The sequence below is a fragment of the Gasterosteus aculeatus genome, chromosome 15, assembly GCF_964276395.1.
Source record: "Gasterosteus aculeatus chromosome 15, fGasAcu3.hap1.1, whole genome shotgun sequence".
Lineage (NCBI taxonomy): Eukaryota > Metazoa > Chordata > Actinopteri > Perciformes > Gasterosteidae > Gasterosteus > Gasterosteus aculeatus.
In genome coordinates, this window is record NC_135703.1 from 3,460,574 (window position 1) to 3,481,352 (window position 20,779).

Genomic DNA, 20,779 nt, shown 5'->3' on the forward strand with positions numbered 1-20,779 from the left:
CGTGTTTTTAACCCGGACGTGCTGCACTTTTAACCCATCAATGGGCTTCACTTGAATTCACGGCTACTGATCAGCAGCGACGCATCTAATTCAAACCGACTCAGCGTCACCCGGACTTCAGACTCATTCAGTCCTGACGGGATTTGGTAACGTCAAGAGATATGGGCTTACCGAGCCCCGTTCACATGAGGCTTTATCTCACTTGACACAGATAAGTGACTGGTGGGTGTCTGCGCGTCGAGATGTGAACCGGAGGCTGAAGTCCAGCTGTGACAGGGCAGCTGTGTAAAAAAAAAAAAACAGACCTGCCATTCTGTGAACTGTCAGCAGCAGACTGTTTGCATTCGACCGCAGTCGGGGGAGCGTGGGAGAGGACGACACGTCTCCACGCCGCATTCACTCAAGGTAACACTTTCCTCGGTGCTGTAATGTTTTTAGCGCGCTGCTTATTATTACAGTCAGCTGGGTTCGGGCGTTCGGGGCCGTTGACTGAAGGCCGTGGTTTTGTGACGACTAGAGGACAGCGGAGGATGAAGCGGAGGATGTGCTGGCTGCTGGCGGAGGCCCTGCTGCTGCTGCTCGGTGTGACCGGAGTCGTCGGGGAGCGTCTCCAAGCCGAGAACCTGATCCTCCTTCCACCGGATGCACACGACGTGGTGCTGAACCGCGGGATGAGAGGCGCGTACCAATCCTCTTCTCTTTGCTGGTTTTATCTCAATTCTCTGGTTCCTATTATCCGTCCAGAATCTTTAGAAACTCTAGCTGGCAACGGTGGTTCAGGGTGTGAAACAATCCAGCGATTGCTTTTAGAGTTTGCATCGCCTTTATCTCAGATTATATCAGTGTGGATTCTCCTGTGGGTCAAATTCCAGCCTGTAGAATTTCTCAGTGACTCATTAATGACACATGTTACGGCTCATCCCGTATCTTAGTCACGTAGCATGTCAGACCAGCGGAGGGAACGGTCCTGCCATTGGTCAAGGTTGAACCTGGGAGACTTTGAGATGCCATCAACGTAATGACGGATTGTTGTTGTTTACCAGCGCGCTGTGAGCTAAACTGTTCACAGAGTGGCAGCAAATCATTTGGTTATTTTATTGCAAAGAGTTGGTTGAGAAGACTTTTTTTACTCATTTCGCTCTTGACAACAAAGTGTCAATTTATTATTATAAAAATGTGATTTATTTGAAATGAATTAACTTCAATAGAAATACCTGTAAATATGTTTTCATGTGAGCATGGTGAAACACAAAAATACCAAAAAATGGCACTGGTGTACAGTCTGTCTCCACTCCGATCTAGACAGTTATGGCCTAATATGTTTATTTACCCGACAGTGCTGCCCAGAGACTGCCATGAAATGCTGATGAGGTCCTCGGGCCAGGCTCTGGACGGTGTGTACCTGATCAAACCCGGGGACTCCCCCATCGTGGTCTACTGCGCAATGCAGGAGGGAGGCTGGACCGTGGTGCAGCACATCACCGTCAACAGCAGCGTGAACTTTGATCGCACCTGGGCTGAGTACAAGGACGGCTTCGGGGCCGTAACCGGCGACCACTGGCTGGGGAACAATTACCTCCATCAGCTCACCAGCGGCCCCGGGCGCTTTAAGCTGGGAGTGAAGCTGGTGGACCGAGACGCCGTCACCAAGACGGGGGAGTACGATCCGTTCCTGGTGGAGGACGAATCGTCGGCCTACAGGCTGAGGCTGGGGTTGTTCCAGGGCACGGCTGTAGACGCTCTCACCCTGGACACAGAGAACTACCTGCACGACAACCAGAGATTCACCACCAAAGACCGAGACAATGACAACTACTTCCAAAACTGTGCTAAGCTGGAGTTTCAGGGGGTGCCGGGAGGAGGTTGGTGGTACGACGCCTGCGCCGGCGCCAACCTCAACCGCAGGAACGTCATCTACTGGCAGAAGGACTGCAACAAGGAGCGGCTGTGCAAGTACGCGTGGATGATGGTGAGGCCCACGGACACCGTTAAACTGATTCAAAGCGAAACCTGCAAGAAGGATGAGCTGTGAGGACACAGGGTTTGTGACAGTTTGGCAACTACTGGGGGGCCCAAGAGAAAAGTCTTCTTTGCAGCGAACCCAACAGAGAGCTGCATCACTCCATTTGTCTGGACATTAAATTCACCACGTTTTATTGAAATGATCACAAAATACAGAGAACAGGAAAGTGGATCACAGATTTTGAACACAGTATAAAAATGCTGGCGGGTTTTAGCTGTAGATTTGTCTGCATCGATCACCATGAAGCCAAGCAGGTCACCATTCCCCACGTTGCAAGTGCATATTTCTTTATTATCACGACTACAAAAAAAGTGTTTCATGACATTGTAGCTTATGAAGGATGTAAAATAGCTCCCATCCAATGCTGACACAGAAGAACATTTCACAAACAGCATTTTCTTTGTCACAGAACATTACAAGTTTGCCAGAAGTACAGTGAAGATATGATGGCATATTGATTAAGCTACAGATATTCACAGAAAACAAATGTATTGTACTGTATTTCAATGCTCATGGAAAAAGAAAATATCCGGAGGAGGAAAACTAATAAACTTGTAAGAAACAAAGTGTACTTTTGAATCCTCCACAATAGTTGTAAACATTGACATTATTTAGCAAGTATGAGTAAAATAAGTATTTAATTTTGTGCGCTGGATCAGAAGCGTTGAGTCATATTTGTATTTTAATTTATGGAATTATTACTCAATATTGTTCACTGAGATGAAGCAGGACAGAAAACGCAGCGGATGAGACGTGAAAACAAGGAAGTTGGAGGCATATTCGCTCATCCTTAAATTGCAATAGCACACGTGAAAAGGCTTTGATTATCATCAAGTTTCTGACATCAGGACGACATGTATTAGCCCTTTAAAATAAAACCACAATTCCAAAATGTGCGTCTTCAGCACTGGCACAATACCCACGGAATCCCTAAAATGTGTTTTGTTTTGACTTTGTTGGGGCAATTTTATGTGTTTTTTCCATTTCCAATGTTTGAGCAGTAATCAACATATACTGCTGCAGACCTATCGATTAATGAACCATTTAAATTACAAATTGAACCAGCTCCTTGATATAGTTCGTGAAGCCAAGATTAACATTTTATTTACAGCAATATCCTGTATTTAAAAATAACAATAGTTCATGTCAGTTTGGAGCTGACGACGGGGTTTTGTCCGTACCAGTGCAGCTTCTCCTCAATCCTCTTCTTCTTCCACTGGCAAAGTAAGAGCATTCGAAAGGTCTTTTGGAAGGTCTTGTTGCAAAGGGCGTAGCACATGGGGTTGACGGTGCTATTGACGTAGCACAGCCAGTAGCCGAGGTGCCAGAGGGAGAGGGGAATGCAGTCCGAGCAGAAGGTGGAAATAAGCACCATGATGTTGTAAGGCGTCCACGTTAGGATGAACGCCAGCAGGATGGCGCTGAGAGTCTGAGCCGCCTTCCTCTCCTTGATCAGCACCATCCTCTTCCTCTTGGTGATCTGGCTCTTCAGCGTGGCGTCTATGGGCTTAGACGTCGAGGAGGCGGACGGGACGCTCATGGACTCGGCGGAGGAGAACGCCGACGACGCCATTTTGGTGTCTCCGTTCTTGCCGCGGTGCTCCACGGGAGCGTCTTTGGCCGCAGGCTTGAACTTGTAGGACACGCACTTGCCGCTCTTCTTGGAGCTGCTTTTGGGTGGCGTCTGGAAGAAGCTGTCCTCCTCATAGCTGCTGAGCTGCTCGCTCTCGCTGCCCACTCCACCCTTGATGGTCTCGCAAGCCTTGTTCCTGAAGGAGGGCTGGAAGCTCCCCGGAGACGCGGGCCTGTCCTCGTCCTCGGACGAGGCGTAGCTGTTGAAGGTGGTCAGCTGACCAGCTTTGGACCACTCGTCGTTGGTGGTGGCCGCCGACTTGGCCGCATTGCTTCTGCTGGAGGAGGACCAAGAGGCCTGATTCCTGTCGTGTGAGGTCGACCTCAATTTACAGCTAAAACATGACCTGACGATGGGCTTCTGAGGCTGGGCGACCCCGGCGTCGGTGGGGAAGTTAATCCCCTGCAGCTCTGCCAGATCTTTGGTTCTCTTCTCTGTCTCCTTGTAGATTCGACAATATAGGATCGTCATGACCGATACAGGAATATAAAAGGCGGCGATAGCTGTCCCAAAGGTTATCACGGGCTCAGAGAAAAACTGGATCTGGCATTGCCTCTCAGGGACCGTCCGTTTCCCCACAAAGTATTGCCAGCAGAGAATAGGCGGGGCCCACAGAACAAGCGACACCATCCAGGCCAAACCTATCATGATCCCGGCTCGCTTGGGGGTCCGCTTGGCCCTGTAGGTCAGCGGCCTAGTGATGGAAAAGTATCTGTCGAAACTGATCACCAACAGGTTCATGACCGAGGCGTTACTGGCGACGTAGTCCAGCGCCAGCCACAGGTCACAAGCGAGGTTCCCCAGGGCCCAGTAGCCCATCAGTATATACGAGGTGTAGAGATTCATGGAGAAGACACCTATGATGAGGTCGGCGGCTGCCAGACTCAGCAGGTAGTAATTGTTCACTGTCTTCAGCTGACTGTTGACCTTGAAGGAGAGCATCACCAGCACGTTCCCCACGACGGTGATGAGGCTGACCACGGCCGACACAGTCGCGATGGAGATCACCTCCCACAGGTTGTGGCTGACCGGGTGGAAATCCATGGCGGTGGTGTTTACAGTGGAGTTCAGGACGCCGTCTCCCTCCATGGTCTCCTTTTGTTAATTAAAATCCAATCATGACAAGAGTGTTTCAATTTGGCATTTCCGGTCTCCTGGTGAGAAGAAGAAGCAAAATGTTATTCCTTAAATGTTTATTTGCTGCCACTAAATAGATTAAATCAGCATAATGAGCGTCACATATTCATGCTGGAGACTGAAAATAGTGTAAGACCTTCATGTTTTGCACTTTAAAAATAAATGTCAAACCGGTGTTTGTCATGCATCCTTAAAAGAAGAAATATACAAAACATACATATTCCATTGCTATCGTTTTTGCTACGACGTTTCAGTTGCATCTCCTGGAAAATGCAACGAAGCCATTCCCTCTTCCTGCACTATACTTCGTCTTTTCTCTTTAAACATTTTCATTTCAACATTGCTTAAACAACTAAATGTCAGTCTTTCTGTATCCAAAGCCAAACATAGATTACGTCCAACTCAGTACATCAAATCACATTGTGTGTTCTCTTCATAATGAGCTTTGGACTAATCAGCATTGAACGTGTCTAAAATAACAAAGACGAATGTGAAGCGCTCACAGGTAACTGCAGTCCCCAGTGCCATCACAATTCAGACCACAATGCAACGCTTGAGGCGAATCACCTCGCGGTAATTGAGAAAAATAATTTCCTCACTCGTTTGACGGCGCCATGGTTAACCGGCGTGCCAGCAGCAGCCAGAGGGGCCACACAAATAACATTCCTGTCACCGAGTGGGGGGTCCTCCCGCTGGACTGGGGTTGTCCTCCTCTTGTTGCAGAATGGCGCCTCTCATATTGCATCTCTCAAAAGCCCCACATCATCACACTGATAGTGAAGAAGATGTAATGAATGCGTCTCTGCTGCTTCCTGGGATGAACGAACCGTTCTTATCGATTGTCTTGACAGAAACCACTCGCACAACAACACACAACTATGAAGGGGCTGAATAGCTAATGACCTCGCAACAAGTCAGCATTGACGGCCTCCTTCTGAGTAATGCGCTTTTGTTCAACTTTCAACTTTTAAAATCTTGAAAGTGCTGTTTATTTGTGAGGATTTTGTGACTTGAGACTTTCTGAAGTGTTCCAAAATCCAGTGAAGGAGAATTCCATCGGCTTTCTGTGGCGGTAACCAGTGAGATGGTAAAGTACGTCATCCACGCAGCACTCTGTGCTCTCTGTAGTCTTCTATGACTCATTTTAAACTGTAGGGACCAAAGTCAGTGCAGCACAGGACGGGATGAAAAGAGGGTGGTGGGTTTTATTATTAGTGTTTCTATTCTGAACCAAAACTAAATGAACCTTGTGATGACACAAAGAATCATGAATTAGTTATAACCTTCATACACGTTGGAATGGACTTGTTTAACCTTCTGACCTCAACAGGTCAAGCCTGCTAATAGCTTCTAAATCGGAGCAGGAAGCGTCTTGATGGTACACTCAGAGCTCAGAGTGTGGGGTAAACACGGATTTTGCATCGCTATAAATAGAGAATGTGTTCTGTTGTGGCCTCTTTACCAACTTTGTTTTGGATGCAGTTCAGTATCACGAGGCGGGAGAGAGCTTTGCATGCTGTCTGGTCAAAACGTCTGTTAATAAAAGCGTCGCAGTGCTGCATAACATCTGGTAGCATGGCGCCTGTATCGGGACCTGGGTCACGCAGTGTCCGAGAATAAAGAAGTAATACCCATGAGAATAAATCAATACCAAATACATGTCTTCCCCTCCCTCTTTATGAAAACCTTCTCATTATGGATACATCCTAAGAGTATTAGACGTTCACTTAGAATACTGTGAGAGCAAAGCACAAACTAATGGTCATTGATCCACTGATTAAGTGTCCAAAAATCTGTCCGGTGCCTCCGTGCTGAGGGCATGTTTCGCCATAGGCCGGCCTCCACTTGGCCTCCCAGTCATACGTGACCTTTTTCTATCTACACGCTGCAAACAGAAAATCAATTGTGTGTGTGTGTGTTCGGCGTTTATGGAAGAAAGGGAAAGAAGATGAGAGGAACCAAAGAAGGAGACAGAGGGAGCAAAGGAAAGTCAAAGTCTGTCCGCGTGGCGAGTACGTATGAAATGCAAATGAGCCCCGGAGCTATTTGGCTCGCTCGTTACATCCCGCCGTCGTCGGCTCGCTGACCCGTGTTTGAGATTCCTGCACATGTGGCGTTCAGGATGAGAATACAAGTAATGCTGGGATCATTCTGTGTGTTGTGCGGGAGGAGGAGAATGAAAGAGGATTCTAAATGTTAAATGCGAGACCCGGGACCTACACATGCAACCTGAATTATTTATCAGTGGGCCATTGTTTGTGGCAAACAAAAGGGGGAATGCGTTCTGCCTTTTGTTTGTTCAAGGTTAAAATGTCTTCCCTTCTTTTGATTTGGATCATCATTCAGGCTAAATCTCTTCCCCGGAGAGAACCGCTGATCACTAGATGAATATTGTGATCTGCTTATGGGCGCTCCAGTGGTTCTGGCAGGTACTTAAGGGAATGAAAAACAAATGCAGAACGTTTCAGGGAGTTATTTTTCATGAGAAACAAGAACATTTCATTAACGCCCCATCATTTTGGTTAATGATCAGGCTATAAAGTAATTTGCGTTCTTGTAGTAGCTTTCTAAAGACGATTGTCTGTTGTGTCTCTGTGTCTATAATTTCTCCCAACTCGTAGTGCACCTAATTTCTGCTGATGTCACATCTAACAAGTGTAATAGTTTGAATAATCTCCACACTGTTCAAATATTAATTTCCATTCAAATGATGGAAGTGTTGCCCCTTGAGGGTACACTCACTACATTGTTAATATACACTAAATATACGTTTATATGTGAAATTAGAGCAAATTATCTGGTGCTGTAGTTGTTCTCTGCTGGACAAATCCTAGACCACCATCGATAATTTCACAATTTAATCACCAAACCATTACTTCTTTTACGGTAACAACTTCTTGTTTTTTTACATTTACATTTGTGAGGCATGTGTGGTCGTTAAAATCACGCTTCACTTCGTGCTTTTTTCATTTCCACCAAACCGAGGAGAAGTAGGGCAAAGGCGGTGAGAACCAGGAAACGTTGGTTGATCTCATTTTTGGGGGGTGGAAAGAAATACAAAAGGCAGTTCAATTTTTTAGGGGGGAATTTTAGCTCTACGCAGTTGAAATGAGGATTTTTCTACAGACCTACCGACCAGCATTTGGAAGCACACATTCCCTTGATGAATTCAAAAATAACTAGTATAGCCTTTCAAATGCATCAGGAATGTAACTAAATAAATACTTGTGCAATCTGATCTAATCTCTGCATACAACAACGTCTTCCAGAAGAAGAGAAGCACACAAATCTGTTAGGCAGCACATCCTGTGTTGCTTTCATTACGGTAAAAGCCCACATTAAAAATACATGCGGAGACCTCTCAGACATGCACTGGTGCACACATGATGATGCTGCATCTCCTTAAATCCAGGTCATGCATTTGTGCATTCATCAAAAGTGCATATTCAATCAATCACAATTCTCTGGCGGATGTGAAATGAGTCACTGATGGAAAATAAGAGGTAATAAGAGACGGACGTACTCACAGTTAACTTTCCACAGATCTCACAGCTCCCTGTCCATTGGCACACTGTGTCTCCTGGTGAGAGTGAAGTTCATGGTTAATTCCTTTGTTTTGCCCGGGAAGCCTTCGGGTCAAGTGTGGCGCTGAGCAGCAGGTTCACCACACAGCTGGAGAGAGCATTGGAGGTGGATGGGAAATTCCTGCCCGCTCGACCCTCGCGTGCCAGAATGGTCCGAGGCAAAAGTCTGCGCACGGAGGCAGAGGAGGAAAAAAAACGGACGAAGAGCGGGATGAGGGTGGAGACCAGGAGGCACACAGTAACGGCATCACGTTCCCCCTCGGCCATCTGACGCTGCCGCGCCGCGACCAGATGAGAAAAGTGTCCTCAAGTTGCAGAGCATCCTCCCTCAGTCATTCGCTAATTATGACAATCGGCTCGGCAGCCGAAGAGAGAGGACATGGGAGAACTTTTCCTCCCAGCGGGAGCTGAGCTGGATGAGCTGCCTCTCTCAGCCAAGTCGAAGCAGAATGTCACTGAGAGGCTGCGTGACGCCTGAGCCAGGTGCTGCCGCTCTGCTGCCGCCGCTGCCGCTCTGCTGCTGCCGCTGCCGCTCTGCTGCTGCCACTGCTGCCGCTGCATCTGCTCTGGCTCATCATGTTTTCGGGACAGTGAGCATGCAGCTCAGTCCACAGAGGGGGTGGGGTGAGGAGGTGGCCGAGTCACTATGGGTCTGTTTAGGAAGGTGTGGGGGCGGTAGGGAGGTGTGCGATGTGTGTGTGTGTGTGTGTGTGTGTGTGTGTGTGTGTGTGTGTGTGTGGAGCTGGCTGAGGGTGGCGTTAAGTCAGAGTGAAGTGAGGCCATGACTTGCTTTTGTCTGGTTTTATCACATGAGGCATTAATTACGTCCAACGGCATGTCTGTTGCGTGTGCGTTGGACGGAAACGGCTGTGTGTGATCAGCGTCGTGGGCAGCGACAAACTCATCTGCTGGACATTAAACACCGCCGATGCCTTTGTGCTCTCGGGGGGGGGGCGACATGGCTGGGTGAGATAAGCAGACCACTGAAGTGACAGATGTTTTTTTTTTAATGGGACCTTTGCACGTGTGTGTTGGTGCGCGCACGTGTATATACAGCAGGCATTGTGCCGATCGTGGATTTATTCGATTGGCATTCAGCGGATGACCTGGATTGACAAAAAGTCCTCGTATGTTTTAATCCAGATGATGGCTGCTGATCTGTCCCATGAGGTCCCATCAAATCCCCAGAGAGATACATTAATAAATGAAAAACTAATGAATCCAGTTTGTGAATTGTATAATACACTGAGCATATTTTCCCTCGCTTCATTTATGTCACTGGCTCGTTTTCATGAGGTCGGAGATGAAATTGGCTCTTGATCCAATTTCCAATATTGGTAAAGAATGATCCAGTTTTCTTAATTTCTTAATTTATCGGGATTTACAGTAAAGCAAATATATTGTATAGTCTAATAACGTGTTTCCCAACACAGTCCAGACGGGATGCCAGAACATAAGAAAACATATGATTGATTTCTCTCTAATTTTGTTTTTTGTTAATGTGAGATGCACCAAAAAGGTTGAGAACGCTCGGCCCAATTAATTTAAATCAAATGTATTTACTATTAAACGATCTAGAAAAATAATAATATATCAATAAATACAGACAGTCAGTGAGCAGACGATAGATAGATGACGCTCCTGACACTTAACATTGGGCAGCTCCCACCCTGAAATGATTTTGCGACCAGGTCAGAGCGACGCACCAATGGCATGATGGATGCCTTTCATGAAAATCCCTCCACGGAGCACCGCGTGTCTCCACCCGACCGCTCCATCCTGGCTGACAGTCCAATCTGAAGCCATTTCCAGGCATCCGGCCAAAGGACAGACACCTGGCTCACCATTACCGTCAAATCGCTGACCGACTCAAAGTTTACTGCATAGTCGTGTGTTTTAAGCCCCACGTCAACACTCAGAGCACAAAAAGAGCAGGTGCGGACAACCAACACGTTATAGCCTCACGAGCTTATTCATATTGGATATACAGGGAGGATCTGCCCTGTTGATTGAAATAATTCTTAACTTTCTCATTAAAAACTGATAAGTGAAACAAAGCAGCCCCTCTGATAACAAATGAGTGTTTTCCAACACAAGAAACCTGTAAGGGATTTTTACTTCTGGAGATCATCCTCTCTGCACATCTGCCTCCGTAACGCATGGCTTGTTTCTCCCACAGGTCACTTGTCTGCTCGCTTCACTCCTCTGAGAGAGAAAAGATGGCGAAGGACTTGAACACAGGCAGAGATGGATTCCATCTGTGCACCGTCCACGGCCGCTGGTTCATCTCATAACCCAATTGTGCAGCCACATGTCAAAAGAAATAAGTGTTTTTACTTGCCGTGAAGGTGCGTTGTGTCCCTGAAATGCAACTTCATTTCATTTTATATTGCCCTTATACTTTCCTTGATTTGCCAAATTAGAGAGTAGCTTTTTTTAACTACAAAGATCCGGCAGAAAAACCAGAAACAATCAATATGTCACTTTGGATGCCCCTTTAATCTATTCGCTCCTCGGCATACGTGTCTCTGCACAATGGCCGAAAGAAATTACTCTTCTGATGTCCTTCTCTCATCAAGGCTTTGATGTGCAACAAATCTTCATCTGCAGGCTTGCCTCCATGTTCCCCGAGCGAAAGGTCCTTTCGACATAATGATTTGCCGATACGTCGTATTTTCAGTTCATTCATTAGTCCCCCGCGGCGCTCGCTTTTATCTCCGGGTATAAACAACCTGGATGCACACGACGGCCTCCTGTTTCCAGCTATTTGCTGCACAAATAACCTTGTTTCACACCTTCTGATGATCGTGGCGCTTTTGAGCAAATCACCTCATTTTGATCAAAGCTTTGCGTTTGAGTCACGACGGCATTAAGTGTTCACCAACATTAGAGTCAAGAAGCAGCATCCACGTCGCTGCAAAGGAGCGAGACACCTCTTTTGTTCACCCATGCAGCAGACAGCCTTCAGCCTCCCTCTCCATAATGCAACTTTAATGTCGCAAGGACAGAGGAGATTGGGTGGTAAAGGCAGTTTTGATTGAGCTGCTATTGTTGCAATAACTAGAAGTGAAAGGAAGCACAAGACTGAGCCACAGAGACGAGCTGCTGAGGCCTGACCTGACACGGGAAAACACACTCGAAATGCACGAGGAACTAATTGACCGACGGCACTTTGGTGTGCTTTGGAAAAAAAAGCAGGTGGGTTAAGACAGAGGCCAGGAAGTAGACCTGACACATTAACTTTCAAAATAAGGGTGGAAACGGACAAAAAAAAACAAGACTAAGACATAAGCTCTGTCTTTGTCTGCCATTGTGGTAAAGCTTCAGGTCACTAAAGTGTTATTTAGTCTGATCGTCATCATTTATGCAGTAAATATTAATATGAATTTCTCTGATGTATCATTTGGTGGGATGAATAAAAAGAAAAGAGGGAAAGCACGTGCTTTAGGGGAACACACGCACGCTTGCATGTTTGCAGAAAAACAAGTAAGCTCAGCTCAGAGTTTACTTCCCATTTGGCGGCATCGTCTTTGCAGATGTGTGATACTCATACGTGGTCGTGTCGACACAAATCCCCTTCTGGACACTGCGTACAACATGTCCAGACACCCTCCAGTCCCTATCAGGTCGTCCAGTCACCATCTGTCTTTATTATCTGTCGGCCACCAAAAAAAAAAAAAAAAAAAAGAGTGCCGAGGCTTCAAATGAGCTCGGCCAACGTGGCAGAGAATCTTGTGAGCGGGAGCCAAATTTTCCACCGTCTGAAAGGAGAAGAAAGGAAAATGAAACACCTTTGGAAGAAAGCTTGCCCCATGCAGCCAGAGAAGAAAGCAACGGAGAAAGAGACAGTGGAAATAATGAATAAGTGTCCGATCCCTCCCTCTCTCAGCCGCGCTCCCACGTTGTTCTTCCTTTGCACGACTGTCAGTGTCTTTTTTAATCACTGTAATTCGGGACCACCTGTTGAATGCCTCCATCTGCCGCTTCCTCAGACGTAAAACTCCTACAGAGAGAGAAGGCGCCACATCCGACCTTCAGTGAACCAGATCCTTCACGTCGCAGCGACAAGAAGTCTTCACTTACACACGTATAAAACAGGACCCTGTTGACTAATTCATACCCACAGTTCGTCCCAGTGGCTCGGCTTGTTCCCTCTGCTGCCCCGGTGAGAGGACTTCCTTTGTCCATCCCCGGGACATTGTTCTAATCTGCTTCATCCGCAGACCGTGTCCTCGTAGGAGGGGCCCGTCTCTCACGCGGTATCCTGAGGTGCAGCATGTTTCCGGTGAATCCACGATTCCTCAAAGTGGAAAAATCTATAAGCCGCCAGCCACAGTTTCTGCTCAGGCTGCATCGCGTCTCCGCGAGCGGAAGCTTTGCAATTGTGTCGTGGTTTAGTTGATTATGGTGACGGCATTCAGCCGAAAGAGGATACTGTTTAATGTTGTTGTTGTTTTCTACACATATTGAGGCATTGTTACGCGAGTCATGTGACTCGGCCGCTGCAACACCACAATTTGCCTTAATTAACAAAGCCTTTTATTGTCCCATCAAGTTTGAGCCAACTCTCAATTTCACACTCGAGCTCACCAACTTCTCATTCTGCTCAAAATTGCATCAACAGAATATCGTCTTTAATTGTTCGGAAGAAATGAGCCTCTCTGATTAAATTCCGTCCTCCTGAACCACCGGCCACGCAAACACAAGTGGTCCAGCTTTTGTTTGCAATTACACAAATGATTTCTCCAAAAGACAGAACTCATTCCAGCTCTGAGAGGAAACGTCACCTCAAAGCGCTGCGACGTTTGCGACTTGTTACTTAATCAAAGGAAAATAACTTTTCCCTCAGAACGGGCGGCTTTCACACAGATACTTTTTAATTTGAACATCCATTCCCACACGCGGCTCGGATGACACCATTACTGTCGATACTGCGACCGAAAACAGCACGACCCACTTTAGAGTTTTCTTCCTCCCAACAGTGAGAACGCCGGCTGACCCACAGGCCTATTTGAGAAGACTCCACGACGCCTCACTAGTCGCTTTGTGTGATCTGGTGTCGTGTTCGTCCGATAGGAAGCCGGATAATTTGGCTTAACGGAAAAAGTTAAAACAGAAAATGCAGGTAAGATGGCGATAACCACGGTATGATCACATTCTAAACAATTATTTACTAAATGTTTCTTTAACTTGCCTGAAGGTAGTTCACTAAATCTAGTATTCATCAAACGAGGAACATTACCTGATTGTTCAGTAGGAATAATTTGGGTACACGTACGGTTGGTAACTCGAGCCAGATGAGGCAATCGATTCCACCAGTGGGTCTGTTATACATGAGACCAGTGGGTCAGCTCAGCTCTTTATTGGCATTACAGTATTCAGGAACAGTTTCGCTGCAAAATGCAGCACATGGGTCATTGTAGATGAATGTCCTTTTAAAAAAAAAATCCATTTCATTGTGCCAGATCCAAAGACAAGCAATAAGGGGGAAAAGCTGCTGCTGGCTCTCGTTTGCTCTTTTTCTTCATTCGAGTCTGCAAACAAACGACACTCAAATAAAAACTAACTAAATGAGTCACTCGGACGCTGACGAGCAGCCGCTCCTCGCGGCACAGAGCCGCCGAGCAAACGGGGACAAAAGGATACGAGGCACAGAGGCATCGTGCCGTTGTTGTCATTATTGTTTTGTGAAAAAGGAAATGATTTATCCATTGCATTTTTAACTCGACAATGTTCGTTCTGAGTATTGGCATCACCGGGTGCAAGGGAGGAGGAGGAGAAGGAAGAAGAGGAGGAGGAGGCTTCTCACTGTGGGCTCAAGCTTGCTGCTCTCAACCTTCCGAGAGATACCCTCTAAGTCTGGATGAAATATTCACAAATGAATTAACATATCTCCGAAGTGTACCATGCCATTCATGCTGCAACGACATGACGATGGGGAAAACGTTTTTAAAATAAGACATTAATCCACCGTGACTCATCTCCACGAGAACAGACAGACAGTGTTTCACGTTTTAGTGACTCACTGAACTTGTCTTCTTTCTGTCGCTGTTCGCTGTCTATCTGCCCTCCCCCCCCCCCCACCCCCTCTCGCTCCGTATCTCAGTCCACGGAAAGCGTTTCATGCCCGAGTGCAAAGTGCATCTGCTTCTCTTCGTTCGTGCCCCCCCCAGCGGCCTCCGCGTGGCCTCAGGACCACCAGGTGTCTGCAGCACTCACCCGCCGACGGACACGCTCAGGAGGGGGTGGGGGGGGGCCCTCAAAGCGCTCGGTGCCCGGAAGCCCGTTAAATCTCCTACACCTGAGTCAAAAAGCCCGGGGAAAAGATGACGGACACATGACCAGGAAGGCCCCGCCTCCTCGCCCTCCCCGCCGCTCTGTGCACGTGCCGTCTGGCTGCTGACATTTGCTGTCCAGCAGTGGTGGAGCGGAGCTGTCAGAGCTCATCTCCTCCGCTTCCTGTCGCACTCACGCACCATCACCCCCATCATCGTCCCCCATCATCACCCCCCCACCTCCCCCTCCACGCTCCTCCCCCCCTGTGACTCCATACAGCTCAGTGGCCAAATGCCTTCTGAAGGAGTACAGCAGTATTTCTTCAATGACTCAGTCGATGGCGGAACAGTATGGAACGGAACCCCAGGTGTAAATGATGTTATTGTGCAAAAGAAGAACACGGCAGCTTCCTGACTCCCAAATCGCAGCACGCCTTCAAAAGGCAATTATTTCACTTTACTTTATTAATCACTCGAAAGGACCTGAAGGGTACGAATTGGTTCATTCGACGGTATCTCGGGTTCACGGACCTGCGTCCCCAACCAGAAACCATTTAGTTTCCTCATTTTAATTCTTAGTTACTCATTACTCCCAGAAGGAAGCACACAGCTGCCTTTTTAACGGTCACAGAATGCGAGTGCAGCGGCGGCGGCGGCGGCGTTTCCGCGTGGCGTTTGCGCTGCGGTCAAAGGAATGTGGGCGGCGGCAAACCTAAAGTCAGCGCGGGGGCTTTTGATGTCGGCCCTCCGTTGTGTGCCAACCTCGTGGCTTTTAATGAGGCAACCTGCCCTCATTATCGGGCCCCCCCGACGGCCACATGGCGGGACCGCCTCTGCTCGCTGCTCTGAAGCCACAAATCACAGCAGCTTAGCCCCTCGCTGGGCCGAGAGGCCAACGCGGTCGGGCCTTTCTAATGGCGCCAGAGGGACAAAGGAGTTGGACATGCGTTGGGCCAAAAAAGCAGCTTCAAAGGCGGTTCCTCCGTCGCTCCCGATGAGGATGGAGGTTTAAGAAGACGTCCCTGCAGGCTGAGTGGAGATGTTTAAAGGTTGCAACACATTAGGCAGCAGTCAACTTCCAGCACCGCCTGTGTTGTGAATTTTCTCTTAATTTAGTCAGTTTTTTGTCACTTTCCGTGGACAAACGTTGATTTCTTCTGGAGTTTAACAACAGCGCAGCCCAGCAGGGAGGGAAATGACATTTGCAGAATCAAATTAATACACTTCACACGTCTGTTATTCATGCTGCTCTCCACCTGTTGCTTTTATCAGTCTTTTTAAATGTGGTTGTACTTTTTTTTCCTTTTTTTTTCTTTAAATAAGATAATTTTCCCAAAGCTCTTTAAACAGACACCTCAATTAACCCCAGCATTATTGTGTAAATCGCAAATGAATCCAGTTGGAATTAAACATTTTAAACAAAAGCTCAAAAGCTTCTTTTTTTCCACAATGTCCTCTCTTTAGTGTATTTTGTTCATTTTCTCTCTCCCTATATCTAATGGACCTTTATTAGAATAGAATAAGAAAGATTAACGTCCTTCTTCCTCCTGCCCTCATCACGACGCAGATATCTGAAGAGCTTCCGGTCACATTCTGTCCCTCCGGCTGCACCGGTGGGTTTGCGTGTCTTATCAACCTGTCGACAAATTGCACATTGCTGAATATGTTAACGAGATAAGACTTCTCGGACAGGTTATTCCTCACAGGGATCCACAAGCGACGGTTCTGTTATCGTCTCAGGTCACACTTCACACTTGAACGTCATTCAAAAGACACCTGCAGAAAAAGTTTGAAATCATCAAATTCAGTTTCAGTCTTTGTGTTTAAAACAATTCAAAAGTGTCTTCAACAAACACAAAATGGCAAAAACCATCACGCTCCTCAGAAGGCCTCGACAAATAAAAGAACCCGTGACGCACTCTGTCTAAATGTCACGCGAGACACGCCGTCGCCACGACGAGTTGTCGAAGCCTTTCACACCCCTCCAGATCACGGGACGCTGTCGCGTTAAGCCCCTTCAAAGCCCCTCGACCTTCGAGCTGACGCTCAGAAACACCGACAGACTCTCCTGAATCCACCGTCACCGCCATTCTCCTCCGTCATGGCACCGCTGACGACGGCCGTTTCAGTGAGAATCTCCGCGGCGGCGGCGTGTTTGAGCGGCTCGCCAGGTGTAGCGCGCGCGATAGTCGCCGATCGTCTGTTTGTTCTCGGCATTAAAATAGTCCGTTCAAAGCCGCGGGGGCGAGGTGCCGAATGCTAATTGGTTGAGATGTCTGTCAGGAGTCCTCAGCGGGCCGACGCCCGCGGGCCGCTTAAGCAACTCCAAGGTGTTTATTTTGGGCGCGTAGCCAGTTCCCGCCACGCGGCCCCCGCGTGCTACACACACACACACACACACACAATTCAGCATTCCGACCATCGAGCGGCCGAACGACTTGGCCCTCACACGCATACGCTGCTCCAGGAATCGGGCATTGAATCACACGAGTTCCCCGCCGACGAGCCCACGCTGTCTTGCCGCCGCCTGACGTCGCCGTGGGCACGAGATGCCAGTGCAGTGTACGACTTTCCTTGATTTTCCTCCGTGATGTCTGCCCACTTTGACACCCTTAAATAATGAATTGACGCGCATACCTTAAAGCGTGTCCTTGATGAGGAGGGAGATGAGAGAGCCACTCTTAATGGAAAATAAACACAGATGCCCCCCCCCGACTGCTGAGAAGTGGCGACGCCCCGGCTGTGGGAAGCGTGGCCTCGTACAGCCGGGCCAATGCCGTAAATGTCGAGTGACATCCCTTCACAAGTTTGAGGAGGGACCCGGGGTAATTCGTAAAGTCCTCTGTGATGGTTCAAAGAGCTCCGCTTGTCTTTTGTAGGAGTCTCAACCGAGCATGAATCTTTCATTTCCATCCTAAATAATGTGCCCTGGTTTATTGATGAGATTCACTCCCCGTGGTGCCGTGTGCTAATTGGTCGAAGTTGCTCTGAGCTCCTGGGTGGGAGCGATGTGAGAAGAAAGTCCGAGGTAGCTGCTCTGGCTTTCTTCTGAAGGTGTGAAGATGTGTGCAAAGCTTTGTTCCAGACTTCTTAAGAAGTGGTTTAAGCAAACTGCCGCAAACGCATATTTATCAACTATTCCCAGTCACATAAAAAAAAAGAAAAAATCGATTGCAGATTTACTGTCGCTATTATATTACAATTCCAATGTTTCCTCTGCTGTCAGAAATAACAGAAGTAAAATATGGTCAATGGGGATAATGCAGCCGCAGTTGTACCTTAAATCAATAAGTTAACGTTGCATTTATTTCAGCGCGAGATAACGACGGAACCACAAAACCCATTTCAGATAACAACAAAACTTTAATACGGGATTTGGACTCTGGTGACAACGGCCTGCCTTGTTTTTATGTGCACAATAACCTAAAGCTGTCTAAGCTAACAGCCACGTCCTGGGGCACAAAATGTAATAATAAAGCTGAGTGAAAAACATCAGTAAATTGCTTTTATAAGCGGGTGTCACGCGGAAATGACCTGTGGAACGCACTTGAGGCTTCCGCGGAGGATCAGATGACATTCCCGTATCTGTTTTCCCTTTTCGGTGCCGTCGAGAGCAAAAATTATCGAATCGCTCGCCACATTATGAACCTCAGGGCCGCTCAGAGATATAAAGATGGAGCGGCCCCTCTTCAGACATCACTCGCCTGCTGTGCCTGAGGTGGTAAAGCGAAAGGAAGTCCTCTAACACAAAAAACAAATAATTGAAAAAAAAAAACAGGTTCAAGAGCACTAAAGGAGCAACATCGGTGCTTTGTGTTTTGAATCGTGGCCACGGCGAGCGGTTGAGTTCAGATACCGTTTTGAGCATCAACAGCTGCTGCTCCCGCTGCATCCGCCCCCCCCACACCAATAAATGAATTAGACTCACGACGGGGTTCCATTTCAATCCACCAGTGCTTTGTTTGCACCAAACCACTGCGAAGAAGCAAACCAACGGCCTCCTCCTCACAGCCGTAGAACTGTGTTCACTGACAACCGGGCACACGTTGGCGCGCTAACACGCGGCCTTGAGGCACACCGGCCGAACACCAGCACGGTGAGCCGATGTTGAGCATTTAGCTCCCTCAGAGCGTGACTCGTGCTGTTCAGGTGACTCGTGCTGTTCGGGTGACTCGTGCTGTTCGGGTGACTCGTGCTGTTCGGGCGACCTAAGCGGCGGCAGCCGACGACGGAAGGTCACCCAGGGACCCGTTTCCCTACTCGCCCCCCCCCCCCCCCCCCCAGCGCTCCTCCGAGGGACGCAAGCGGACTCTGGCCGACATCCCAGGAGGAGTAAATGGACCATGGAGTGGAAGACCAAAGCTGCTCAGAAGAATGGAGAAGGAGGAGGGGGGGGGGGGGGGGTCCTGGAAAGCTTCTGAGAGACTTACCTCCGTGTCCTTCCTCGACTTGCATTAGTCAGCATCAGTGTCAGCCCCGTTTAGACGCTGCGGGGATAATAGCATGCATTATTCATACAGGAGGAGCAAGTGAGATTAAATTATTCAATTACTCTTTTCATTGTCATCATCGGTTATGTGTTTCTGCTCACGGCTCAAGTGCTGCCGCAAATCATCTCTCAAGTTCTTTTTATTTATTTTTATCGCTCTTCAGTACTTGTGAGGCACTCGATCGTGTGATCAAATCAGCATTTTGTAATTATCTTCACCTGCATGAAGCGGCCAGGACCACCTGGTGGTTGAATAGCGTGATCAGCGACCGCGTTGGTACCCCTCGATGGTCCACGTGTGGCATCCGTGTTTCTCTTTGTCTCATGGTGCAATATTGTGTTAATCAGAAAACGGTGTTGGCGTCATCGGGTGAAGCGAGGTTGAAGGTGAGGCGGCGATACGGTTGAGTCGTGCATCTCTCTCCTCGCCTCACACACTGTCTGATCCTCTCTGGGATGCTCTCACCCTCTCCGTGCTCGTCTGCAGGATTAAGCCCACATATCTTCGGATCCCATCGAAGGGTTTATTGCCTGCAGAAAAGTCAAACGTGATTAGGATCACTGTGTTTGGGTCAAAGGGATTGTTGGCATTCTGGGAATACTTTTAAATTTCTTAAAAACCTCCAACTATATAACCCCGCCTACAATTTCCTCTTTAAAAGTAATGGACAGACATAAAATACTGATTACCTCGTCAGTCACTTTCAATAGAAAGACACAGGTGGACATTTCCCAAAATGACGACGTGTGCGATACAGATTCTTCAGGTTGATGAGCTTCTGTAATGAATATTTCTAATTCCCAATCACAATGTACGAGCTTGGAGAGTCCCATTTGCACGCTGCTCTTACTGCTCATCCGTCCCCCTCCAGTCTGGCGTCCCCGCGTCACAGCTGGACGTGCACTCGTCTCGCCCCATCAGCGCAACAGAACACGAGCCGCCTCTTCAGCACGGCTCACACCTTCACATCGCTGTGCGTCCGCACTGCGGCCATCAGCAGCATTCCGTCAGTCAGCAGCCGCGGTCACGTCCTGACCTTGGACGTGTAACGGATCCCCCCCCCCCCCGTGACCCCCCCCCTCCTTCCACCGACGAGAACATGAGACCTGTTTTTCTGCAGAAATCGAAGGACGAGGTCATTAATCCAGGAGATGATATGCAGGTATTTGTCGTGTAAAACATAAATATGGAACTTGGGAGTGAGAAAGACGGCGTCAGACCTCTAGCATCCCAATAAGGATCCGTGACTGATGGATCTAGTTCAATAACATACTACAAGTGGTGTGACTGACAGATGTCAGCGTTCGGAGGGAAAGATGTAATAAACTATGAAATAAAATGTCACTATAATGATATGACAGCGCACACACACATGGACTGTATTGATGTCGAGGGTCCTTCAGGGAAGAACACATCTGCCAACGAGGGCTGCCAGTGCTGCAGTGTGTGTTTTATGTCAGTTTGCTCACACACGCAGACACACACACACACACACACGTACTGATGAACAGCAATTCAAAATGCTTTGCAAATGACGTACTTTCCTATTTAGTGGGTATCTGCTCAGCATCTTCTCCGACGACTCCGGCCTGTGTTTCACAGTTAAAAAACGGCCATCTGAATTATGGAAGCTGTCC

At 47.9% G+C, this 20,779-nt stretch overlaps 2 protein-coding genes across 2 annotated transcripts; one reads left to right on the plus strand and one right to left on the minus strand.

The window, feature by feature from the left end:
- The first annotated feature begins 71 nt into the window (after positions 1-71).
- Positions 72-2,589, plus strand: LOC120832573 (fibrinogen-like protein 1-like protein). Its single transcript, XM_040198967.2, has 3 exons — positions 72-405; positions 518-678; positions 1,338-2,589. The coding sequence occupies exons 2-3, from the start codon at positions 531-533 to the stop codon at positions 2,030-2,032; spliced, it is 843 nt and encodes a 280-aa protein (XP_040054901.2). The 5' UTR covers positions 72-405; positions 518-530; the 3' UTR covers positions 2,033-2,589.
- chrm5a (cholinergic receptor, muscarinic 5a) lies at positions 2,139-8,952 on the minus strand. The gene is made up of 2 exons (XM_040198916.2): positions 8,321-8,952; positions 2,139-4,810 (listed from the first exon to the last, which is right to left on the minus strand). Exon 2 carries the CDS (start codon positions 4,743-4,745, stop codon positions 3,165-3,167), a length of 1,581 nt encoding a protein of 526 aa, XP_040054850.2. The 5' UTR covers positions 4,746-4,810; positions 8,321-8,952; the 3' UTR covers positions 2,139-3,164.
- Positions 8,953-20,779: the final 11,827 nt, after the last annotated feature.

Coding starts and splice junctions, on each gene's coding strand:
- LOC120832573 (XM_040198967.2), top strand. CDS start 531: ATGAAGCGGAGGATGTGCTGGCTGCTGGCGGAGGCCCTGCTGCTGCTG. Junction 679..1,337: donor GCTGAACCGCGGGATGAGAG/GCGCGTACCAAT, acceptor TTTACCCGACAG/TGCTGCCCAGAGACTGCCAT.
- chrm5a (XM_040198916.2), bottom strand. CDS start 4,745: ATGGAGGGAGACGGCGTCCTGAACTCCACTGTAAACACCACCGCCATG.